General features: G+C 37.9%; 4 protein-coding genes and 1 long non-coding RNA gene across 22 annotated transcripts in view; 3 read left to right on the top strand and 2 right to left on the bottom strand.

The window, feature by feature from the left end:
* LOC127854951 (ras-related protein Ral-A-like) overlaps positions 1-23,596 on the top strand; it is a 226,443-nt gene that overhangs the window by 61,420 nt on the left and 141,427 nt on the right. The window lies entirely within an intron of this gene.
* The window catches only part of LOC127854948 (transformer-2 protein homolog alpha-like), a 191,774-nt gene that overhangs the window by 80,133 nt on the left and 88,045 nt on the right, over positions 1-23,596 (bottom strand). The window lies entirely within an intron of this gene.
* On the top strand, positions 4,352-6,349 carry LOC127854944 (uncharacterized). Its single transcript, XM_052390133.1, has 2 exons — positions 4,352-4,998; positions 5,430-6,349. Exons 1-2 carry the CDS (start codon positions 4,359-4,361, stop codon positions 6,206-6,208), a joined length of 1,419 nt encoding a protein of 472 aa, XP_052246093.1. The 5' UTR covers positions 4,352-4,358; the 3' UTR covers positions 6,209-6,349.
* Positions 11,021-12,241, bottom strand: LOC127854954 (uncharacterized). The gene is made up of 3 exons (XR_008037249.1): positions 12,067-12,241; positions 11,445-11,529; positions 11,021-11,209 (listed from the first exon to the last, which is right to left on the bottom strand). It is a non-coding gene; the product is annotated as an uncharacterized LOC127854954 (long non-coding RNA).
* Positions 19,192-23,596, top strand: part of LOC127854938 (uncharacterized) — a 13,565-nt gene continuing 9,160 nt past the window's right edge. Inside the window, exons 1-4 of the mRNA XM_052390109.1 lie at positions 19,192-19,320; positions 20,334-21,231; positions 21,529-22,320; positions 23,311-23,596. The exon at positions 23,311-23,596 is cut by the window's right edge and continues 201 nt beyond it. Coding sequence (XP_052246069.1) covers positions 20,656-21,231; positions 21,529-22,320; positions 23,311-23,596 — 1,654 coding nt within the window. The 5' untranslated portion in view covers positions 19,192-19,320; positions 20,334-20,655. The remainder of the gene's footprint in view (positions 19,321-20,333; positions 21,232-21,528; positions 22,321-23,310) is intronic.

The raw sequence follows: 23,596 nt of genomic DNA, 5'->3' as shown, positions 1-23,596 counted from the left end.
CTCTGTTATTGAAAGCATCGACAACCTGTTATCGAGAACATAAACAAACCGTTCTTAAATCACGATTACGCGTCCATATACAGAAGTGATATTCTGATTTATCCATGTAACTGATATACACTTTGCATTTCATGTTTTCTCTCGAAACTTATTGTATCTACAAGTTTCTATGTCTAATGATGAGAATTATGACTTTGCACTTTGTCTAAAACTTGTCTGAGCAATCTTTATCAACACATTAAATAGATTTTTCAAAATGCATAATCCTTTTTAATTTTAACACAATAATCATATTGTATTGATAATTTATTGTATCAGACCACGACTAGACCTTTTGATCACGAAATTGTAGTTTGAGGTTTTGATAATGGTTTGATAAGTTAACGTTTCCATGAAATATATAGCTAAAGCCTAAATTGTCAATAAGGTTATTAAATGCTTTAACCCAGCAAAGTTTTAAATAAATGTTAGTCAACGTATTCTCTTACCATACATAGCTCATATATGTCCGTTTTGCGAGTTAATAATTTTGCACTCGAATTTCAGACTTTAAGAGCCCTCTCTTTACATCGCACATGATCGGAAACGGCCAAGTTTGCCTACTTAAGACGGTTGCATTTCTTGACGGACATCTAATATACATTTACATAATTTGAGATTTATTTTGTCGACACCATTGTTTTTATAGACCCCCCTCCCAAACTTCGAAACCGTATGTTTTTATGTCCCCCACCACTAAAGTGAGGGACATATTGTTTTTTGCCCTGTCTGTTTGTTTGTTTGTTTGTTTGTTTGTGCAAACTTTAACATTTGCCATAACTTTTGCAATATTGAAGATAACAATTTCATATTTGGCATGCATGTGTATCTCATGGAGCTTTGAGTGGTGAAAGGTCACGGTCATCCTTCAAGGTAAAATATATGGGTCAAATTCGCTCATTTATTGTACACTTTTGCAATATTGAAGATAGCAACTTAATATTTGGCTTGCATGTGTATCTCATGGAGCTTTGAGTGGTGACATGTCAAGGTCATCCTTCAAGGTCAAAGGTCAAATATATTGGGACATAGTGTTTCACCAACACATCGCTTGTTTTACGTGCAACTTACGTGAAGAAATAACTCTACAGTATATGTACTAAATATAGTCAAACGATGAGTATATGCCTTAAAGACAAAATAAATAGGAGAGGAGAAAGGGATTCCTCTTGTCTGACCCCGAATGAAATATCAAAGAGTTGTTAAAAGCTATTGTTATCAGTATCTTTGACACAGGATTTGTCATTTTGATAGATTGCCTGCCCTATGTATAAGTAGCATTTTACAACTTACACCCGATTGAACTTATTTTACCCAGTTTGCATCATGAATAACCTAGTCATACTCTAGAAATTCGTAATATAATTTCCTATTCTTTGATAACACGGTTTGTGTTAAAGAGTGTAGCATACAATGCAATGAATCTTACTACGATTGTCCCTGTATCGTAAGTTCGATTATTAAGATGGAGAACACCCCATTATCGATAAGAGAAACAGTCCGTTATCGATAACAGAAACACTCCGTTATCGAGAGCAACATCAACTTGTTTTCGAGAGCAGAAACACTGTTATCTAGAACAGACCCGTCTTCGAGAGCATCAAAACCTCGTTTACGATAGGAGCAACCCCCTCCCCCATTTTCGCGGATGTTTCATAATGTCCGTGACATCTGCCAGGCCGATTGAGTACAAACTGACGTGAATTTACTAGTTTACTATGTCAAGTTTATATGACGTCATGGACGTTTATATTATAATCTTACGCGCTTGTATCAATTATTTTATTCGAGCTGTCACGGTGATAGACATTCATAACTGTGTGTTATTAGTGTGTTGATTTATACATCTGACTTTTGATCGGTGCATTTTAAAAGGCTAACTAGCATTAGTAATATAATTATCCATATATTCCATACATGCACATTTTACAGAAGATACACAACTCGCGTGTGATTTAAGTATGCTATCGGCAAAAAAGCGAGATTCTCTGAAAATACTGATGAGCACAGAAACTTACTTTTTTCTATAATTATTTAATAATTTTCTATTTAGAAATTCGAATATAAACAAATATTGATTACCCATATTACTTTTTCAATAATTGAATAGATGACACATTTACAATTACATCGATAACGTGTATTTAGATGTAAAAAGACGCATGAATTATGCCTTTAACGGAAATACTAGTAAAAGAAATATGTATATAATGTATGATAACATTTAAAGCATTGTCCTATGGTTAATACTAGAATGCATGCATAAAACGATGCATATACGAAGCGCTTTAAAATATAATACCACTTTCACGCTAGTCGCACATGAAAGTGACTGTAAAGTAATATATCAGAGACGGCGTTCTGACAGATCATAAAAACAAAAGCTGTCACATGGTGACTTAAAACAGCAACATTTGTATGCTGACGGAAACAGCTGATTGTCAAATTACACGTATCCTGTCGTAGGGGAATAAGTTGTTCGCGTTTTTGACCTTAGAGTTAGGTTAACGTTTGACGCGTCGTAAGTTTCGGTATTGTTCTACTGTATCTGACGCCGGAAAAGTGGATATAAGTTCAGTTTGCAGCCGATCTGAGAGGTAAATGTTCGAATATTTATTATTTAAGTTCCATTGTTGATTTCGGTAATAATTTTCCATGCAACTGAATTGATGTTTTTAATTGCTAAGTAGTAATAATTTAAAGCATTTTCGTGTCATTAATACTGTTTTTGTTTTCTTTTTTAACATGTTATTTTGCTCTAGTTTTTAATATGCAATTTTAAGCAGCATATTTTCTTGTGATATACTTATTAAATGATACAGACGAAATTTGCGTAAAACTTTTTAATATATTTTAATCAAGTGCAATGCGTTAAACTTTAATATATTTTAATCAAGTGCAATTTGTTTTAAAAACGTAAGAAAATATCGTGTACTTAATAGTATATATACACAATTTTCTGAAGAGATTATTGTGTTGTCTCATGGGACTATGACTACAAAATAAAATTGCACCGCCGCATAAATTCCACCAGACTTCCGTTTGTTTACGCTGTGTAAACTTCGGCCCTAAATTTTGCATTCTTAGGTCAAACTGTATCTAGAGTTCGCCCTGGCGTAATGGATATAGCGTCCACCTAGCGACAGGGAGGTCACGGTTTCGATCCCCACTTAGTCTGTCAACAGACTGATAATTTGTTTTTCTTTTCTAATTTCATAATTACTTCTTGAGATGTACTGCAATACAATATCAAAGCTCCTTTTCTCTTCTGGCTGAATTACCTGCATTTTAAGCAGATAAGAAAATGTAACTCTGTTTAGTATAAGTACAGTACAAGAAGTAGGAGTGAGTTATCTCTATAAAAATTATAAAATTATAATGCAGGACTGTAAACAGTCTAATCCCCACTGTGGGAGCGTTCTTTAGATATCCCCTCCCCTATAGAGAAATCACCAAGTACTGGTTCTACCCAGGAAACGGACATGAGAGCGTTTCAATAAGTCTTCGGCTTTCGAAACAATCGATCTAAAATAAATAGGTATAGACTTTAAACTATAGGTCTAACTATATCGGATTTATTGAAGGTTGCTGCAAAATCATCCAAAATGGCGTCTCAAGGGAACGATCTGTCAGACGACGAAGTTCTGTTGGATCTTCTGCGTCTGATTGTCACGCGCCACCCGAGCGCCATGACGGCGATCGGCGAAGCGTACCGAATGAATCCGCATCTAGCAAAGAGGTTTCTGACCTTCACCTTTAGCGAGAATGCTACTAGCTACGAACGCGAATGCCGGTGTCACTATGACCACGAATACATGACCTACATCACCGAATCTGGGATAAATTTTGACCTTTTTAGCAAGGTTGCGAAAAACGTCATCAATGGCTATTGTTGCCATACGAAAAAGTCCGATTCGCCCGCCACTCCATCTACACCGGTTTTTAATTCGGAACAAAATTTGAAAAACATTCGGCGGTCTTCGGTCGATTTCGATATCGACAACAACTCGGGCAGAACGGTCAAACGGTTGATTTCCAGACGGTCCGGCAGCCTAAAGTCGTTGGATTCAGTCGAAAATGTACGAGCAACTAAAGGTCTGCGCTCAAGACGGGCTTCCAACAGCTGGAAGTCGCTTTGGTTAGACATCGAAGAGGCAGTTGGTGAGACGCAGACGAGTCTGGTACACGCAGCAGCGGCCGTTGGAAACGGCGCCCTCTTGCAGTTCCTGCTGAAATGGTCCAACTTGAATCTTCTTCAAATCGGGAAGTTCCAATTGTCTCCCCTGCATCTGGCGATAGTTAAAAACCAAATGGATTATATGCGAAACATTATCCTCTGCAGCGACGTTTATCTTGCGAACCCAGCCGGTGTGTTTTGCTACGCTTGTGTTACAAATGGCGAGATGGACGGTGATTCAAAGTTAAATATTGTCAAATTGTCTATAATCGGTCTTTGCATAAAATTTGGCGACTTGGATACCCTCAGCGCTTTGATGAACAACGGCAGTTTTCGTGAACAAATTATACAGAGAGGTCTCAGGGAGGCAATTGACGAAAATTCCACGGACGGCGTCGAGTTGTTGTTCAAAAACGGGGCCAGACCGGATCTAGACACAATGAAAATTGCCTCCACAAAGTCCGTGAGCGTATTTGAGGCGGTTTTTCGGAAGTTTCGAAAAGACTTTAAGATCTACGCTTTACAGCATCCGGAGCATATCGTCCGAGAACTTGTCATGCCCGCCATTTTAACGCGCAACACAGGCATCGTTAAAGTGCTTATTCAAAACGGTGCCCCCGTACATTGCAAGGGTTTCTACACGCCACTGGCGATGGCGGTCCTTGAAAATCAACCGGAAGTGACGCAAATCCTTCTAGAGAGTCACGTGGACCGGAACATGGAACTCCAAGGTTGCAATTTACTTGATATTGCAATCTGCATGGGCTATACGGAAGTTACCGGTAAGTCAACAATTTTTTATTTTATTTTACCGCCAATAAAATCTATTTCATATGATGGTTATTAGTGTATTGACCTTAATAAAAAGGTGTTGACCATTGTGTTAAATTACCTACTGGTATGCAAATATACAAATATCCCGTTAGAAATATGAAATATTGTGTGCGTCCCTGCTTCAAATGTCGGGATATGGAAATTTTGGATTATCATTCAGGCACACACACGTGTAATGTATAGAAACACCCTATTGTTTATAATGTCTTTCAAAAATATGTCCGTTTTTTATATCAAGCCCATGAATTTTGAAACATGTATAAAATCATTCACATTTACCAGTTTGTTCTTCCTGACTGTAACTGAATTATAATTAAAGTGTTTGCATAGGAGATTGGCGTAAATGAGCCAAATAGTCCTACATTGTTTTTCGTTCTAGACGTACTCCGGAAATTTGGCTTTAAGCGGAAGAACAAATCCCCGAAAGACATAGTGCCGTGTAGCCTTCTGATCGGGATAGCCAGTAAGCTGGATCTGGTAACTGATGTGATGAAGCTGCGACGTCAGATCGAGATGAAGCATCACGCGCACAATGACGACACTGTGCTGCACGTGGCTTTGAAAACGAGGCTGAGTCGCGCGCTCATCGGCGAGCTGCTGAAAATGGGCTCTGACGTGAACGCGAAAAATAAAAAGCAGGAGACGCCATTAATGTGCGCGGTTTCCAAGGAGTCGGGCGTCGAAACCGACGTCATCCGGGAGATCCTTTACTACAATCCCGTTCTCGAGCAGTGTGATAAATCGGGTAAGACGACGCTGGCTCTTGCCATTGCTAACGACCAGTCTGAAAAGGAGAAGAACAGAAGAGAAGAGCAGACGACCAAGAGTAAAGGTTCCTGTGCGAACGTGAACGTAAATGAATCGATCGCGCCGCTTCTGCTCGACTGCGGTTACAACGTTAAGTACGATTACGTCAAAAAGCCGCACCATACCGTGTACGCACTGCGTGCAGTCTGGAAAGACCTGGCGGCCACAATCGGCTGCGGACGTTACGGACTCGCCATTCAGGACAACCCCAAGTTGCTTCAGATACGATGCCGCGAGATTTTACGGCGCTCGAATCCGGGTATTCATTTGCACCGGTTTCTCGAGCGAATGAAAGTACCGTCAGATATAAGCGATTTTGTGCTTATGACGTCCGTATTAAAGGGACAGTAAATCTCTAGAACTATATCTGGTTATGATATTATTGTTAAAACAATTTACAGTATTGCTGATTTTCTTTCTAAAATATGGTCCGATTTCATTATTTACCGTATATGTTATACATGTTTATACAGATGTACAGTCTTCGCAAAATACGACATATACGGCATTACTGAAACGTTAGCTTTAACAACTTAATAATATACCAGGGGCGTAGCTGCTATTAGGCACAGCAGGCTCGGGCCTACAATTTTTTTAAACATGAAACAAATAAAAATGAATCAACTTCGAAAAACGTATTAAAATGTTGACCCTGAGGGGGGTGAGGTGTTAGAAATCTGCATTTCATATTGACATAATCCTCAGACAATGGATTGTGGTCGTGTTCAAAGGACATATCTTCCAATTATCAACTCTACTTCTGTCTATGTGTTTAGATTCTAACTGGCTTCTAAAAAACAGTAAATTATCAGAGAAAAACCGGCCAAAGTCTTAAATTTTATTATCTTATTATTTGTCTAGATATGCTTGAAAGCCCACCACAGGCGTTTTAGGATTTAAAAAATTTCAGGGGGAAGACCCCCCAGACCCCCGTTTTTATGTTTCATATCCGGGCCTACAGCTCCAAAAATGTTAGCTACGCACCTGTATACTATATGGTATTTTTGATATGTTTGGGCATTTTTGTATAAACGACCGACCTCGGTCAAAGGCCACTAAAAGTATCCGCGACTCATTTGCAATAATCCGAACAATGCCCCTCATCTATCTGTCGCCATGCTTCAGTTTTTGTTTAATGTAGGACGTGAAGTTCGCGGACTTAATACATGCGTTTGTAAACAACTAGACGGAGTTAGCTAATGGATATTATTAATCGCTTATGATACATTAAATATGAGAACATAGTTTAGTGCTACATTTTCAACAACTATTGCATTTTCTTAAAACTGTGAGATTTCTCAAATTGCTGCACACGTTAAACAAAAATTACATGTTTTATTTTTAAAAATTAAAAAACAAACAAATAAACATATTGTTGTGGAGGGGTATCAATGCAAATGACAAATGATAGTTAATGCGAATTTTATGCTTAACTTGCACTTGTAAAAAGTGTTGCCAATAACCTAGTGCCCTGATAATACATAACGCCTCGTTTTGTCTTCCGCCAGCTTTCTGCGCAATTAAACTGTACAAAGAGAATACAACGGCATACACATTTGTGACACCGCATAACAAGAATAGATGCATTATAATGTGAATTTTCGTTTCCGTAATCGCTCTTCGCACCGTTGACATCATAATTACCAATAAACCATTTTCTGCATTGCTGATCTCGCATTTTCTTAACTCATTACAAGTTGTCATTGCTTCTCATATGACACTGCTAATTTTTGCGCACTTTTTGGTCATATTGCTGCTACGAATGTTTCATTTTTCGCTATAAGTTAAGAAAGATGATTATTTTTGCTTACCTGAGAACACAGAATTTTAATAATTTGATGTTTTTCACATTTGAAGTTAACCCATTTATGCCTAGCGTCTAGAAAAAAAGGCATTGGCAAACAGCGTAGACCCAGAGTATGCGCTGTTGGCCTAAAGGAATTTCTGTAAGAAATACTCTAAATATAGAAATAAATTTGCTAGACATCCCTAATTTTGGAAATAAAATGATCCAATTTAGAAGGATGGGAGAGTCCACTAGGCATAAATTGGTTAAGGTGGCGAAGCAAAATGGGAATCATTTTTACGAATGGTAGGTTAACGTTTAAATAATCTATTTCGTTACAAAACATACCCTTGTCAACGCTTTGCCATTAATGCTTAATTTGATTGTGTTCAAACTTTGTTTGATGAAAACTACGCCTCTATCGAGGTCAATTTTTCAATATGTTTTTTTTAGGGGGGGGGGGAATAAAGCGTCTTCTGGAAGGGGGATTATAAGTAAATTTTAAATGAAATAAAACAATATAAAGGGAACGGAGCGGAATTTGACCTTAAATTCCATAAGAATTATAAACGATTACAATTGTTATATTGAGGCACGTGTAGCTCTTTATATCAATATATATAAATGAGCTCTTCATAGCGAACTATTGTCCAAATACAGCTCGATACAATTGCATGTACACTGTATATTACATTGAAAACTATTTAATAATTTTCGGTGCTTTTATTTGAGCTGGTATCATGGTAAAACATGGCTTAAACGCACGGGCGTCAAGTATTTCCCAGATTAGCCTGCGCAGTCCGCACAGTGCAATCCGTGAATGCTAATCATGGGTGAAACTTTCGCCTGGACTGAATTGTCGATAAGATGAGAATTTCTTTAAACGATAAATTCCTTTAAACGATAAATTCCTTTAAAGGATAAATTCCTTTAAACGATAAATTCCTTTAAACAATAAATTCCTGTAAACGATAAATTTCTTTAAACGATAAATTCCTTTAAACGATAAATTCCTTTAAACGATAAATTCCTTTAAATGATAAATTCCTTTCAACGATAAATTCCTTTCAACGATAAATTCCTTTAAACGATAAATTCCTTTAAACGATGAATTCCTTTAAACGATAAATTCCTTTAAACGATAAATTCCTTTAAACGATAAATTCCTTTAAACGATAAATTCCTTTAAAGCAGAAAGTGTTGTCGCTGATGAGACTGTGCGGACTGCGTAGGCTATTCTGGGACAATTCTTTAAGCATAAACATTTAGCCCGCTTTTCACAGATCACGAGTTTGTTTCATTGCTCTTACTTTATTATTTCATGTTAAATTTCGCTTTTGCTAAGGCTTTGTATGAATTGATTAATAAATGTTCACTTTTCTTTATAAACCTGCGAAAAAGTAACTGCAGTATACATAAAAAAGTTAAATGTGCAAATATACTTAATTGCATTTTTATATAACATAAATGTAAAATAAAGGAATAGGTTTTTGGTTTGATTTATGTCAAGTAAGTAAACGAATTAGAAAATGCCGATTCGGTTTACAGATGAAATCCTATTTAAGCGTAATACAAAAATACATGTATTCAATATATTTTTTCGTTTTCATTTACTTAATAATTGTATGTATAACGTTCGTTAGAAAGCTTATATCAAACTTGAAAAAGGAATATTTTCCACAGTAAAAGCAAATACAGTAAAAAATATTGTGAAGATAAAATTCACTTAAAGCAGTGTATTCATCAGAAAATTGCTTAACCTGACACTATTCCAATATTCTCGAAAGGAATACAAATCACGAACACTATATTTTTATATTCTAACTGCGGAAAATTAAAATAAATTGTCTTAAATATGGAAGGGTTTATCCGCCAGTACATGCTTGTTGTTAAATGACTATTTCATATTTCTAAATGACACTTGTAATTGTTTATTGACAACTCCACTTTGATATATTACAACTCTCATTTGAATTATGTTGCATTACAATCGTATGTTTGTTTCTTGCATTTGCTGTAGAAAGAAATAATTGTTTATGTGCCTGAAGGCTTATGTTCAGTCCCTTTATGAATACCATTTGTTTTTGGTGTAATGGAATTTGCGTTCAGCATTGCAATATTGAAATGTTATTTTATACTACTGCTATTTACGGTACTTCTGTGCTTGCCTAAGTGCATTTTACTTTGTTGCTGCTTCGATGATATTTCTATGTATGTACAACGTTATTTTATTACGTGGAACCAATAATAAATTGACGTTCTAGCGCAAGTAATAATAAAGGGAGACAACTCTGGCAGGTGTATGATAATGTCCGGCGTGTAGACTACTTTTGTCGAAAAAAATATATTGGCGTCCGAGCTTGTTTTGCTGATAGGACATACAGCAAAAAGATGAATTCGTGCAGAAAAAGTTATTCTAAAGAATGTGATTTATTTGCAGATTGCAAGACATACGGACACTTGGACGCATGACCACGTGTTTTCGATTTGCAATTCGAACGACATTATACACCTGAATATTTCTTTACAACGTACACGTAATTTAAAACCTAGTAAAGGCTTAATTTAGGTACATAGGAGAACACACTGTTGTTAGTGCATGTATGCATCTTGTGTAAACGTATTTTAAGTGGGAAACACTGAAAAATGGTTACACGCATTTCTGAAAAATTAAAAAATCTGATGTAATATATTATACTTTATTTACATATTGTAAATGTGAAATAATAAAAAGGGTATGGCAAGCTTAAGAGGAAATTAGAACAAAAATTATTCGCGAGGTTACATTTACTAAGTGATAAATAGTTAATATTTTAATAAAGATTCATTTACGTATATAACACATCATTTGCAATACTACTACTACTACTACTACTACAGTACTACTACTACTACTACTACTACTACTACATAATAATAATAATAATAATAATAATAATAATAATAATAATAATAATAATAATAATAATAATAATAATATATTCTTCAACACTCGTTATTCCATTCGCTTTTTAATATTTTAACTATTATAAGTAAGCATGGCGAATTTTCACAAGGGCGGATTTCACTGGAAAGCCATACGTTCAGGCAAAACCAGCACAAGTGTGTGTGCTCCTTGCGACTGCACAATGAACATCTGACATATTGACCGGTGTTTCGCAGTCTTGAAATTGAACACGAAGCCGTACATTGAGAAAATGTTTGAAAGCCACAAGTATTGCAATCATTTTCAGTTGTCATATCATATTTGCAGAAATTAGCACCTTAACTATGGCGTCATAACAATGTTTGACAGAACCTCGTAGACGACTCTTGTAGGTACAGGTGCTCCAGAATGGTAAACAAAAAACAACAAAGTATACGTGTACATATCAGGATATTTTCAACACTTTTTATTTTTACTTTATCTACTGGTTTTCGGGCAAGAATTTAGTGCGAGGCGAAGGCTCTTTACCGGTGTTATCACGGAATTCGCGGAAATATAAAAACTAAGGCCATATCCCCAATTTGGTAATCTTTTAAAAACTGTTCACGTCCGTGTGAATCCACTTCGTAAAGGTTTCGAGCTAAAAATGCAAAACGAATAATTGTGAAAACTATGAAAGAAGTGAATGGAGTAAAACAATTCTGATATAAAGAGCTCGAAGGGTCCAAATACTCGCACTTAAATGCAATTTATACAACGCTGTAATTACTTATCTTAAAACAGAAAAAATCATAGATAGTATAGGCCTAGACAAACACATGTTATTAATATTGCTACAATATGAAATATATTTTAAACAAAAGATGGTGACTTACTGATGTAAAGTATTCTTATATCATCGTCTACTGGTAAATTGAATGCTTCCTTCACACGTTTCTTAAGTTTTTGTATACTGGCTTCCTGTAATGTGATCAAATTTCTTTGACCTCATCAAATTGCATTGTGTACACATCGGTCTTTCTGACCTGAGTACTAACGCAAAAGGAAATGTGGGTAGCACTTCTTTTACGAGTGAAAAGTGAAAACGAAAGTAGGTCAGGTAATCTTGCTTCTGACAATCGCTCTTAATAGAGATTTAAAATCACATTTAAACATAATTAAATAACAATAACATTTCTTTAAACAACATTCCGTTTTAAACACACAATAAAAACGATTTTCATTATGAACATTTTCATTCCTACGCAGAACTACATTGGCGGAAGCATAATTCCCCAAATCAGGGGAATGTGATAGAGGTGACAATTACGTAGTGACGTCACAATCTATGTATAGAATGCATCAGATTGTCATTCATATTGAAACTAGATCACATATTAGTTACACCCTTATATTTTATTTGATTCAAAAGTAACCAAATCCACCAATATCTTCTTAATAAATTATGATAGCACATCATTAGTTCATGAAAATGCTTGAACATATTTATGCACCTACCTTACTGATTGATATAATTCGTAAGTCCCCGTTTATTCCCTGTATAATTATATTTATGTTAGACATTCTGACGGAAAAGAACGATACATATGGTAAAATCCGCGAGTCAGGTGTTTGTACGATTGTATGCAATTTACATGTCTTGTATTTAAGATAATATTCAATCGGAATGTGATAATGATAGTATGCTAGATAATGACTCTTGCACATCACAATATTAACGGCCACAACTAATTGAAGCCTTGGTAATCGGATTTTTTGTAAACACATTGAGAATAGAGATAATTTTTTACTGAAGTTTTTTGTATTTTTCTTTTTGAAAATATAAGAATTTGACATTGGCTTGACGCTGAAGTAAAAATTAATCACATCAATTCATGTTTAATTTTTCAAACAAAAAATGGACATCAAGTAAATAGGAGTGTAACCAAAAGTGGCCGGACATAAAAACATGCTCACTGAAACTCAGAGTATGTGCATTTCCAAATATTTGATCTCTTCGCTGTAGTTACAGAGATTTAATTTTTAAGACAGACACAACATAGAAAAATACGTAACACGCGCTTGTTAACTCGGTGAGCAAAACGTGCTCTTAATGCGTTTGTCCTTCGTTCGTTGAAAAACATGAACCGTCAAGGGGCGGGGTAGTTTTTCCTTATTTGGCTTTAGTAAAAGATTGTTTACCATCAAGACGTCACATGTTTAGTCCAATCATCATGAAACCTGCTCAATACCTTTGCTCTAATGATATCGCGACCGAGTTAAAAATGGTTCTGGTTCGTTGTCCCCACAGGTCAGCGCTGTTTTTTCGGCATAGCATCCTAACCCAAGTCATCACCTTAAATAACCTTAAAGCCACTCACCTTTCCTCTGACGTTGAAATGAAATACTTGTTAATCAATACATATAAAAGCAATGTGAAAGTGTGCAAAATTGTCATTAAATCTATAGCCTAGTTAGCAAGTAATTTTTTTTTCAAACGGTACCGCTTTTAAAACCGAAAGTAGGATTTATAGACGTATACGACAAACGGTATTATTAAAGTTTTATAGCGCAAAAAAAGACGGATACATCCTAGTTAGCAAGTAATTTATTATTTTTAAACGGTACCGCTTTTTAAACCGAAAGTATGATTTCTAGACGTATACGTCCATTTCGACAAAGGCGATAATTTGTAAGTTTTAAAGCGCAAAAAACGGATTTATACCTTGTTACCACCAGATATATTCTAATTGGCATTTATAAAATGTGTTTCTTATTTATACTTAAGTTTTCTATGCCAAATAAGGTGTGTGGCTTAAGTCAACAGCCGATAAAATTTTGTAAAACTTTCCCGCCAATAAGTCCGAATTAATCAGTTTAAATTTGGGATACCCCCATCATTTAATGTAGATTTGTTCATACGACACATAGGCAGATTTTTTGACTCTGCAACTTCGACAAGTGTTCGTGTCGGTATCGGTATGTACTTAGAATAACTTACGGTTATTATTTATAGGAACCGTCCATAAAGTAGTAAGTACGTCACGCTGTTTTTGACAATTCCCCCCCCCTGTCTCAAATCTCGGACCTCCCGTTAAGAACATCTTACTTTCCAACATTTTTTTAATTAACACTAAATTAAAATTTAATTTCAAATACACTTCACTATGAAACTGTATTAAAATATAAAATGCCTATTTATAAGAAATATCAAATTTTTAATTATTGAAACGACTTTAATGGTGGTATAGTAAATTGTCAACACTTGTCTCAAGTATTTATTGAAGCAGTAACTCAATCTTGATTGAATTTGAAAATACACATTGCAAACATCACTCTTGAAAAGTATATAATACACATCATTTATCTGCTGCTGTTTCATTTACAATGGGTGGAGTCTAGTTTTAGATGATCTTCCGATTATGCAATCTTTTGACACAGGATACGAATTAGACCAGTGAAAATTTAACATAATAATCAATAAATTATTTATATATTGCCTATGCATCAACAAAATTATCGTATTATAATTAGCACTATTAATGTACAAATAAGGTCCCGAATGTCTCGCTCAGTGACATAGTATCAGTGCAGCGGACAACATAAAAATAATAATACTTACGGCGTCACGAAAACAATGCTATACATAAAACAAGGCTTGGCAACAGCAAACTACCGCTTCCCGTGAGAGGAATCGTGAACAACACATTCGATCCGAGAGATACGCATTTCATGCTATTTTGACATACAACTAATTCAAAGGTTTCACCAAATTTTTGAAAAGTATTTTTAAACTATTTAATTCAACTAAACATTAGTAATTCATTAGAAATAAAATAAATGATACAAATGTGTGACAACAACACAAGGTCTGACCCAACCTTCCCACTGTCACAAACTGCCAAACTTTCTTACACACACCCCCACCCCCTGGGGCGGGACGTACTTTATGGACGGTCCATTATTGGCGAAATGTTAAGATCGGAGTACTAGTATAATGTGGTTTCACTACCCGTTCACAAAAAAGAATTAAGTGAACTTGAATTTTGTTTGACCAGAAATATCGTAAATGAAGATATTCGGCGTTTTTATTATGGTAGTTACTTAAAGATTGTTAATGCGTTTTCAATAATTTCATGATAGGTATCAGCTTTAATTGATTTAATTAGAAATATTCCACCATATAGACCTATTTATTAAGCATTTGTTTGATGATTCGCGATACTTAAAACAATAAAACCAAATAACAATGTCCGACAAACCAATCAAACAGGTATGTTCGAAGAACGCGCGTATAAATGTTTTTTAAATACATACAGATGATTCGTGTGTGGCCGCTTGAATTGTATGCTTTCATTGATGTTAATTTTTCTGGTGTATTTGGCCTGGGGCGAAGCCCTAAGGCTATAGTAATGATACAATTTTCTGAGACAGTCACAATTGGCTGGCTGCCAAAACCCACGAATGAATGAATTCCCAAAAGTCCGATTTACCACTTGGCGGTCATTCATGCGCAATCAAAGAAGTTCTTCGCAGATCTCAATAACCCGCCTTGTAAATACAGAGCATCACTATATAACATGATCATATGTCATAAAACGTGTAAAAAATAGTATTGAAGCAAAATTGCTAAGCATTGGCTACGACATAATTGCATATTCATGCGAGAATAAGTTCCTCACTTGACGGTCTAGGCCGAAAAGATACGAGTGTCTACGGAGACAGAAATTGCTTTTCGTCACAGTTCAATAAACATGCGTGTTTACTAATGCACGTTATTTTCGTGAGCTTTGGCGGGTATAACGTCATTCGAGGTCCGCTTACAGGAGACAACGCACGTTGTGGCTCAATATATTTGTTTAAAGTTTGATATTGTGTTGGAAAAATGTCGGAAAATCAAGAAGTTTTGTCGGGGAATTTCAGCAATACATGTACATCGACTGTGGAGCAGTCGTTGCTCAGCAGGGAAGTCGAATGTTTACTCAGTGTAGAAAATAAATGAACAGTATCAAAAAGTTTAGGGATTTGATAATTTGTATTGTTTTTCATGTTTGGCTAACGTGATTTACATACTTAAGTTTATTCTTTGTTTATTCGATAAAAGCGGACCGCTTTCTACATTTGGTGTTTGTTGTTATATTTGTTGTCATTTGTTTGCTAGTAAGCAAAGAAATAATTCATTTTCGGACGAACGAAGTGAGGGAGAAAATAAGAAGAATTTTGTCTGATACATTTTTTAAAGACATTACATTTGGTATTTATTAACATATTTTAAGATATTGTTATTTTATTTTGCGTTAACGAGACATCTAAGAAAAAAGAAAATGAAAAAAAAACAACAACAAATATCCATGATCATTCTCGGAAATATACGAAGTTACCGGATATGATATTTCACTGCGCAGATCGAGCGCGAAAAGTTCTACGTGAGACAACATACACAATCTGTACACCGTTCTTTATCAGGGTAAAGGCCCAGTCTCACTATGATGCCGGCGGAGCTACGGTAAGTGGTCCGGGATTTACCGGGATGAACCGGGGCTCCATTTGGGACGACCGGGATGAACCGGGGAAAAACGGGGCTCCACCGGGAAAGTATTAAAATGTTAAATACCTCCGGGATGAACCGGGAGTCACCGGGAAGGACCGGCAACGACCGGCGCGGCACCGGGAACAACCGGAACGGCACCGGGAATAACCGAGATGGCACCGTAGCTCCACCGGGGCCCATCCAGACCCCGGCAGAGCTACGGCAACGCCCAGGTGAATGCCGTTAGAGTCCCGGTATAGCTTCGGTATATAAGAAAACCGGCGCTCTGCCGGAACGCCACCGGCATTCACCGGGGCTCCGCCGGGGCATTACTGGCGACGACCGGGGTAAAACCGGGGCGTTGCCGTATCTCTGCCGGGGTCTGATGCCGGTATAGACACGACCGTTGAGTGCCGGCGGTGTTACGGTATACCGGGGGTCTGCCGGTACGCTGCCGGCTTTCACCGGGGCTCAACCGGGGCACTACCGGCGACAACCGGGGCTATGCCGGGATGCTGTCGGTTTTCACCGGGGCACTACCGGTGACAACCGGGGCTTCACCGGGATAAACCGTAGCCACTCCGGGTTGACCGGGACTCTGCCGGGCTGTTGACCGGCTTCAACCGGGGCGGCACCGGGAAATAGTATGACTGCGTTAAAAAATTTCTACGAATCATCCCGGTCCTTGCCGGTCGACCGGCGTTAGCAAACCGGGATGGACCGGGGCTCCACCGGCAAAAGTGATACTTGGGCTTAAGTGGATTTTCTTTTGTAAGGAAGTATGAGTTTTTTCCTGATCTGTCAATTATGTAATAGAAAACTATTTTAGGCTATTGAAAATGATTTATTTGACGCCAACAATAACAGTTTTTTTTCGGCCATGTTGTTGTTGTTGTATATCTTCACCGCCTATGTAGACGAACCTCTACCAGATCTGTAGAGTCGAACAAAAGGTTATCGTTCCCACAACCAGTATCGTGTTGTCCTCCACCGTCTATGTACACTGTAGTATATACACAACTATTGTCTTTTATTGCAGTCTCTGAGCTCCTGCACTCAACCGCTAGGGTCAATCCGTATAAATTCGGACAAAGGGAGAAATTCGGACAAAACATCCTAAATGCATTTTACGTCACACTAAACCTAGCCCCAGGCAATCAGCGCCTACAGCGCTTTGATTATATTCTGTATCTATAGATATATGGTCAAAAATATATATAAAAAAAAGCGAAATGAGCCACGAAATCTGGCGCAATTGGATTTGTGATGCAGCTAAGAACCGCGCAGAAAAACGCATTCACTATTTTGATTTCATTGATACAACTTTTGATCTTTCACCAACACCAACCACAACGTCGTATTTTTTTAAAGCTTTTTCTTGTTTTAAATATCAACGAAAAGCATTGCAAACGCTGTTAACTATTTTACCGATTTCGAAAGATGATTAGCCCTTACTGAACCAATATTTTAAACATTTTTTGTTATACATTAATCGTATTCCGCTTGTTTAAGCATAACGGGTACATTTTTTTTAAATCTATGACAATTATTTTGAAAATCGTAATATTAGGAAACTGCGAACAGGTCCCTTTCAAGAAAAACAGTGAATTTGTAAAACACACACACACAAGATATTCACAAAAAAAGTCATGCAAGTGCCCATTCAGAGAATTGTGTGCTCAAAAATGATGTTTTTTTTTAGAGTGCAGTATTGCACACAAAACAACATTTAGGGTACTGAAACCTAGAATCTATCGACTTCGATATCGTCATCAACTCGGTAAAAGCGGTCAAACGGTTGATTTCCAAACGGTCCTGCAGCCTGAAGTCGCTGGATTCACAAATGTACGAGCAAATAACGGTCTATGCTCAAGACGGGAATCAAACAGATGGAAGTCGCTTTGTAAGCATCACGCGCACAATTACCATACTGTTCTGTACGTGGCTGTAAAAACGAGTCTCAGTCGACGGCGAGCTGCTGAAAATGGGCTCTGACGTAAACGCGAAAAAGAAAAAGCAGGAGACGCCATTAATGTGCGCGGTTTACAAGGAATCGGGAATCGAAACCGATGTCATCAGGAAGATTATTTTCTACAATCGATAAACCCTGTTAAGACAATTAGTTATCAGCTGCCGACATAGATGTCCAAACATTTGCAGAGTAGGTGTCGTAAATAAATGTTTCTGTCAAGTAACATGTCTTACTATTAACTACCCCATATCTAGTACATTTGATTTATTTCAGATTTTAATAGATGAAGACAGCCCGTTCATGTTTACTGATATTTCCAATATTCATTTACAATCGTGATTCGTTTAATATCTGTATTTACAACACGTCTCGAAAATACATGCTATGTAACAGTTAATGCTTTATCCATAAGATAAAGACGAAGATAAAAAAAATCATAATAAAGACGAAGATAATACCCCGCGATCGATACTACTTGACAATGTGAATACATCTTTAGGGGATAAACAATTGCTATGTGGTACTGTATCCCATAGCAACTGTTTATCCCATAGAAGATGTTTTATGGGAGGCGGATCGATTCACGTCTCAAAGCTCACGGAAGTTTATGAGTTATGAAAACAGTTGCTGCGGTATAAATATGGTACGAGGTATCGCTAGATTTTAATACATTTAATGTATGCACAGGACAGATCATACGCCATTTATTGTACAGATACAGGTTATCTATTCTAGGATTGGCCTGTGCTTTTGTTATAATACAAATTATTGTTAATTGCTTTATTTTACTGTCATTAGCCAATTAACATTTATCTGTGTGTATGATAATTTTAGAAGAAAGTTCAGTTGATATGTGCAAGTTATCAAATTTAACAAATTTGATAAAGGAACAAGATTTAAAATAAGGATACAGTTATCGTCTACATTGTATCAAAATTGCGAGTTGGGTCTCTTGAACATGTCATGTCTATGGAAAGTATGGACAATGTCGCTTTTAAGTTAAAAGTCGATATTTTCCTTTATACTATAAAGAAGAGTGCAAGGTCATGCACATGTGAAGTTTCGGTTTATTTGTTTGTTAAGTGTTTTCCCGCTATTCTGGTTAAGCCGTTCTTATTTTATTTTCCGCCTTTCATGTAAAAAGAGCGGAATAACAATTAAGCTTAAACTTCACCTTTAACACTTGACGTCGGACGAGCGCTTTTCATTGAGAAGTTGTCGACGGCAAGGAGTGGACCGGAACACGTTTTAATTAAAAAATTGATAACGCGTAGGTGAGTTTTTATTTTCAATATAAAATGTGATTATTTCAATCTAAATCTACTTATTAGTTTTATCAAGTTAAGTCTTCTACTCAGTATTCTTAATTATTATTTGTATAATTCTATTCATAATAATAATAATTATTATTATTATTATTAGTAGTGGTGGTGGTGGAGGTATAATTAATAGTAGAAGGAGGAGTAGTGGTAGTAGTGGCAGCAGGCTCTGTAGTAGTAGTAGTAGTAGTTGTATTAGGAGTAGAAGTAGTAGTAGTAGTAGTAGTAGTAGTAGTAGTAGTAGTAGTAGTAGTAGTAGTGGTAGTAGTAGTTGTAGTAGTAGTAGTAGTAGTAGTAGTAGTAGTAGTAGTAGTAGTAGAAGTAGAAGTAGTAGTAGGAGTAGTAGTAGTAGTAGTAGTAGGTGTAGTAGTAGTAGTAGTACTTGTAGTAGTAGTAGTAATAGTATAAGTATTATCATTATAAGTAGTAGTGGTGGTGGTAGTAATAGTAGCAGCAGTAGTAGTAGTAGTAGTAGTAGTAGTAGTAGTAGTAGTAGTAGTAGTAGTAGTAGTAGTAGTAGTAGAAGTAAAATAGTTATACATGTAGTAGTAGTAGAAGTAGAATAAGGTGTGTTAATATTAGTAGCATTTGAGACGTCTGACAAAAATTGGAACAATGATTGAGCTCTTTTAAGACGCGCCTTTGGTTATGATCAATTCTAAGGTGTGAGCTTCGATACGCCCTCAAATGGGTTGAAATCGATAATACTTTTGCATTGAACGTTCCGAGGGGGCGATCCCAGTTTTATTCAAAGTATATTTAATGTTGGTGTTATTTCAGTACTGGATGAGTGCAAGAAATGTTATCCTAATAGAGCTTTTTTCGCTTCATCGTTTAACATGTTTGTGCAATTAAAAGGGCCCACTGGCGAATATATTGAGTTTATTTTGTGGATCTATTGTACTTTTTTATACGTTTGTTTTAAACCAAGGTATTAATTATGACATGTATTTGTTTATTTAAGGTACCACATAAGGTGCGAACAAATAAGTATCTGCTCAGAGTAAATGATACTTTTACCGAAAATGATGCGTTGTCATGGATCGAATTAAAGGACATTGATCAATACTACACACACACTTTCAAATCGATCAAAATCGAATGACGTTACAATGTAACTTCTGTCATAGAGGCTGGTGATGAGAGACTCACTGTTGCGACAAAAGCAGTAACGCAGTCCACAGCATTGGCCACAATTAAATGACATGACTTCTTCAACCAAGTCTGTTGTCGCGGAAGTTAATGGTTCAGTGATCAAAGGATAGCTGGACAAAGAGTCGGTCAGAATGGAAGGACGAGACGCTGTTACTTCTTCTGAAGAGTCTGGTGTGACGGAAGTAAATGATTCAGTTTACAACGGACAGCAAGGCATAGAGACGGTAACAATTGATGGACGTGCCGCGATTACTTTTGCCACAGAGGCTGGTGTGACGGAAGTCAATGCTACAATTATCAAAGGACAACATTTCTTAGAGTCGATGACAATGAAAGGATGTGACGCTGTTACTTTTGCCACGGAGGCTGGTGTGACGGAAGTCGATGCTACAGTAATCAAGAGACATCAGGCCATAGAGTCTGCAACAATGGAAGGACGTGACGAGGTTACTTCTGCCACAGAAGCTGGACTGACGGAAGTCTATGCTACAGTGATCAAAGGACAGCAGGTCATAGAGTCTGTCTATATGGAAGGAAGTGACGCTGTTACTTCTGCCAGAGGGGCTGGTCTGACGGAAGTCAATGTTACAGTAATCAAAGGACTTCAGGTCATAGAGTCGACCACAATAGAAGGACGTGAAGAGGTTACTTCTGCCACAGAGATTGGTCTGACGGAAGTCCATGGTACAGTGATCAAAGGACAGCAGGTCATAGAGTCGGCAACAATGGAAGGTCGTGACGAAGTTACTTCTGCCACAGAGGCAGGTCTGACGGAAGTCAATGTTACAGTGATCAAAGGGCAGCAGGTCATAGCGTTAGTCACAATGGAAGGAAGTGACGCGGTTACTTCTGCCACAGAGGCTGGTGTAAAAGAAGTCAATGTTACAGTGATCAAAGGAAAGCAGGTCATAGAGTCAGTCACAATGGAAGGAAGTGACGCGGTTTCTTCTGCCACAGAGGCTGGTGTGACGGAAGTCACTGCTACGGTGATCAAAGGACGGCAGGTAACAGAGTCAGTCACAATGGAAGGAAGTGACGCTGTTACTTCTTCCACAGAGGCTGGTGTTACGGAAGTCAATGCCACCGTGATCAAAGGACAGCGGGTCGTAGAGTTAGCAACAATTGTAGGATGCGACGATGTTACTTTTGCCGCTGGAGCTGGTGTGACGGAAGTAAATGCTACAGTGATAAAAGGACAGCATGTCATAGAGTCGGCCACAGTGGAAGGTCGTGGCGATATTAATTCTGCCACAGAGGCTGGTGTAAAGGAGGTCATAACTACATTGATCAAAGATAAAGATGTAATAGAGTTGGCAACAATAGAAGGGTGTGATGCAGTTACTTCTGCCACAGAGGCTGGTGTGACGGAAGTCAATGCTACAGTGATCAAAGGACAGCAGGTCATAGAGTCAGTCACAATGGAAGGAAGTGACGCTGTTACTTCTTCCACAGAGGCTGGTGTGACGGAAGTCAATGCTACGGTGATCAAAGGACAGCGGGTCGTAGAGTCAGCAACAATGGAAGGATGCGACGCTGTTACTTTTGCCACTGGAGCTGGTGTGACGGAAGTCAATGCTACAGTGATCAAAGGACAGCATGTCATAGAGTCGGCCACAGTGGAAGGTCTTGACGATATTAATTCTGCCACAGAGGCTGGTGTAAAGGAGGTCACAGCTACACTGATCAAAGGTGAAGATGCCATAGAGTTGGCCACAATAGAAGGATGTGATGCGGTTACTTCTGCCACAGAGGCTGGAGTGACGGAAGTCAATGCTACAGTGATCAAAGGACAGCAGGTCATAGAGTCAGTCACAATGGAAGGAAGTGACGCTGTTACTTCTTCAACAGAGGCTGGTGTGACGGAAGTCAATGCTACAGTGATCAAAGGACATCAGGTCATAGAGTCGACCACAATAGAAGGACGTGAAGAGGTTACTTCTGCCACAGAGATTGGTCTGATGGAAGTCCATGGTACAGTGATCAAAGGACAGCAGGTCATAGAGTCGGCAACAATGGAAGGTCGTGACGAAGTTACTTCTGCCACAGAGGCAGGTCTGAGGGAAATCAATTTTACAGTGATCAAAGGCCAGCAGGTCATTGAGTCGGCAACAATGGAAGGACGTGACGCAGTTACTTCTACCACAGAAGCTGGTCTGACGGAAGTCAATGTTACAGTGATCCAAGGGCAGCAGGTCATAGCGTTAGTCACAATGGAAGGAAGTAACGCGGTTACTTCTGCCACAGAGGCTGGTGTAAAAGAAGTCAATGTTACAGTGATCAAAGGAAAGCAGGTCATAGAGTCAGTCACAATGGAAGGAAGTGACGCGGTTTCTTCTGCCACAGAGGCTGGTGTGACGGAAATCAATGTCACAGTGATCAAAGGACAGCGGGTCGTAGAGTTAGCAACAATGGTAGGATGCGACGATGTTATTTCTGCCACTGGAGCTGGTGTGACGGAAGTAAATGCTACAGTGACAAAAGGACAGCAGGTCATAGAGTCAGTCACAATGGAAGGAAGTGACGCTGTTACTTCTTCCACAGAGGCTGGTGTGACGGAAGTCAATGCTACAGTGATCAAAGGACAGCATGTCATAGAGTCGGCCACAGTGGAAGGTCTTGACGATATTAATTCTGCCACAGAGGCTGGTGTAAAGGAGGTCACAGCTACACTGATCAAAGGTGAAGATGTCATAGAGTTGGCCACAATAGAAGGATGTGATGCGGTTACTTCTGCCATAGAGGCTGGAGTGACGGAAGTAAATGCTACAGTGATCAAAGGACAGCAGGTCGTAGAGTCAGTCACAATGGAAGGAAGTGACGCTGTTACTTCTTCCACAGAGGCTGGTGTGACGGAAGTCAATGCTACAGTGATCAAAGGACAGCGGGTCGTAGAGTCGGCAACAATGGAAGGATGTGACGCTGTTACTTTTGCCACTGTAGCTGGTGTGACGGAAATCAATGCTACAGTTATCAAAGGACAGCATGTCATAGAGTCGGCCACAATAAAAGGTCATGACGATATTAATTCTGCCACAGAGGCTGGTGTAAAGGAGGTCTCGGCTACAATGATCG

This window comes from Dreissena polymorpha, chromosome 13 (assembly GCF_020536995.1).
Source record: "Dreissena polymorpha isolate Duluth1 chromosome 13, UMN_Dpol_1.0, whole genome shotgun sequence".
NCBI classification, from domain to species: Eukaryota; Metazoa; Mollusca; class Bivalvia; order Myida; family Dreissenidae; genus Dreissena; species Dreissena polymorpha.
Note: the sequence above shows the minus strand (reverse complement) of the source record. Positions and strands in the feature narration are given on the sequence as shown.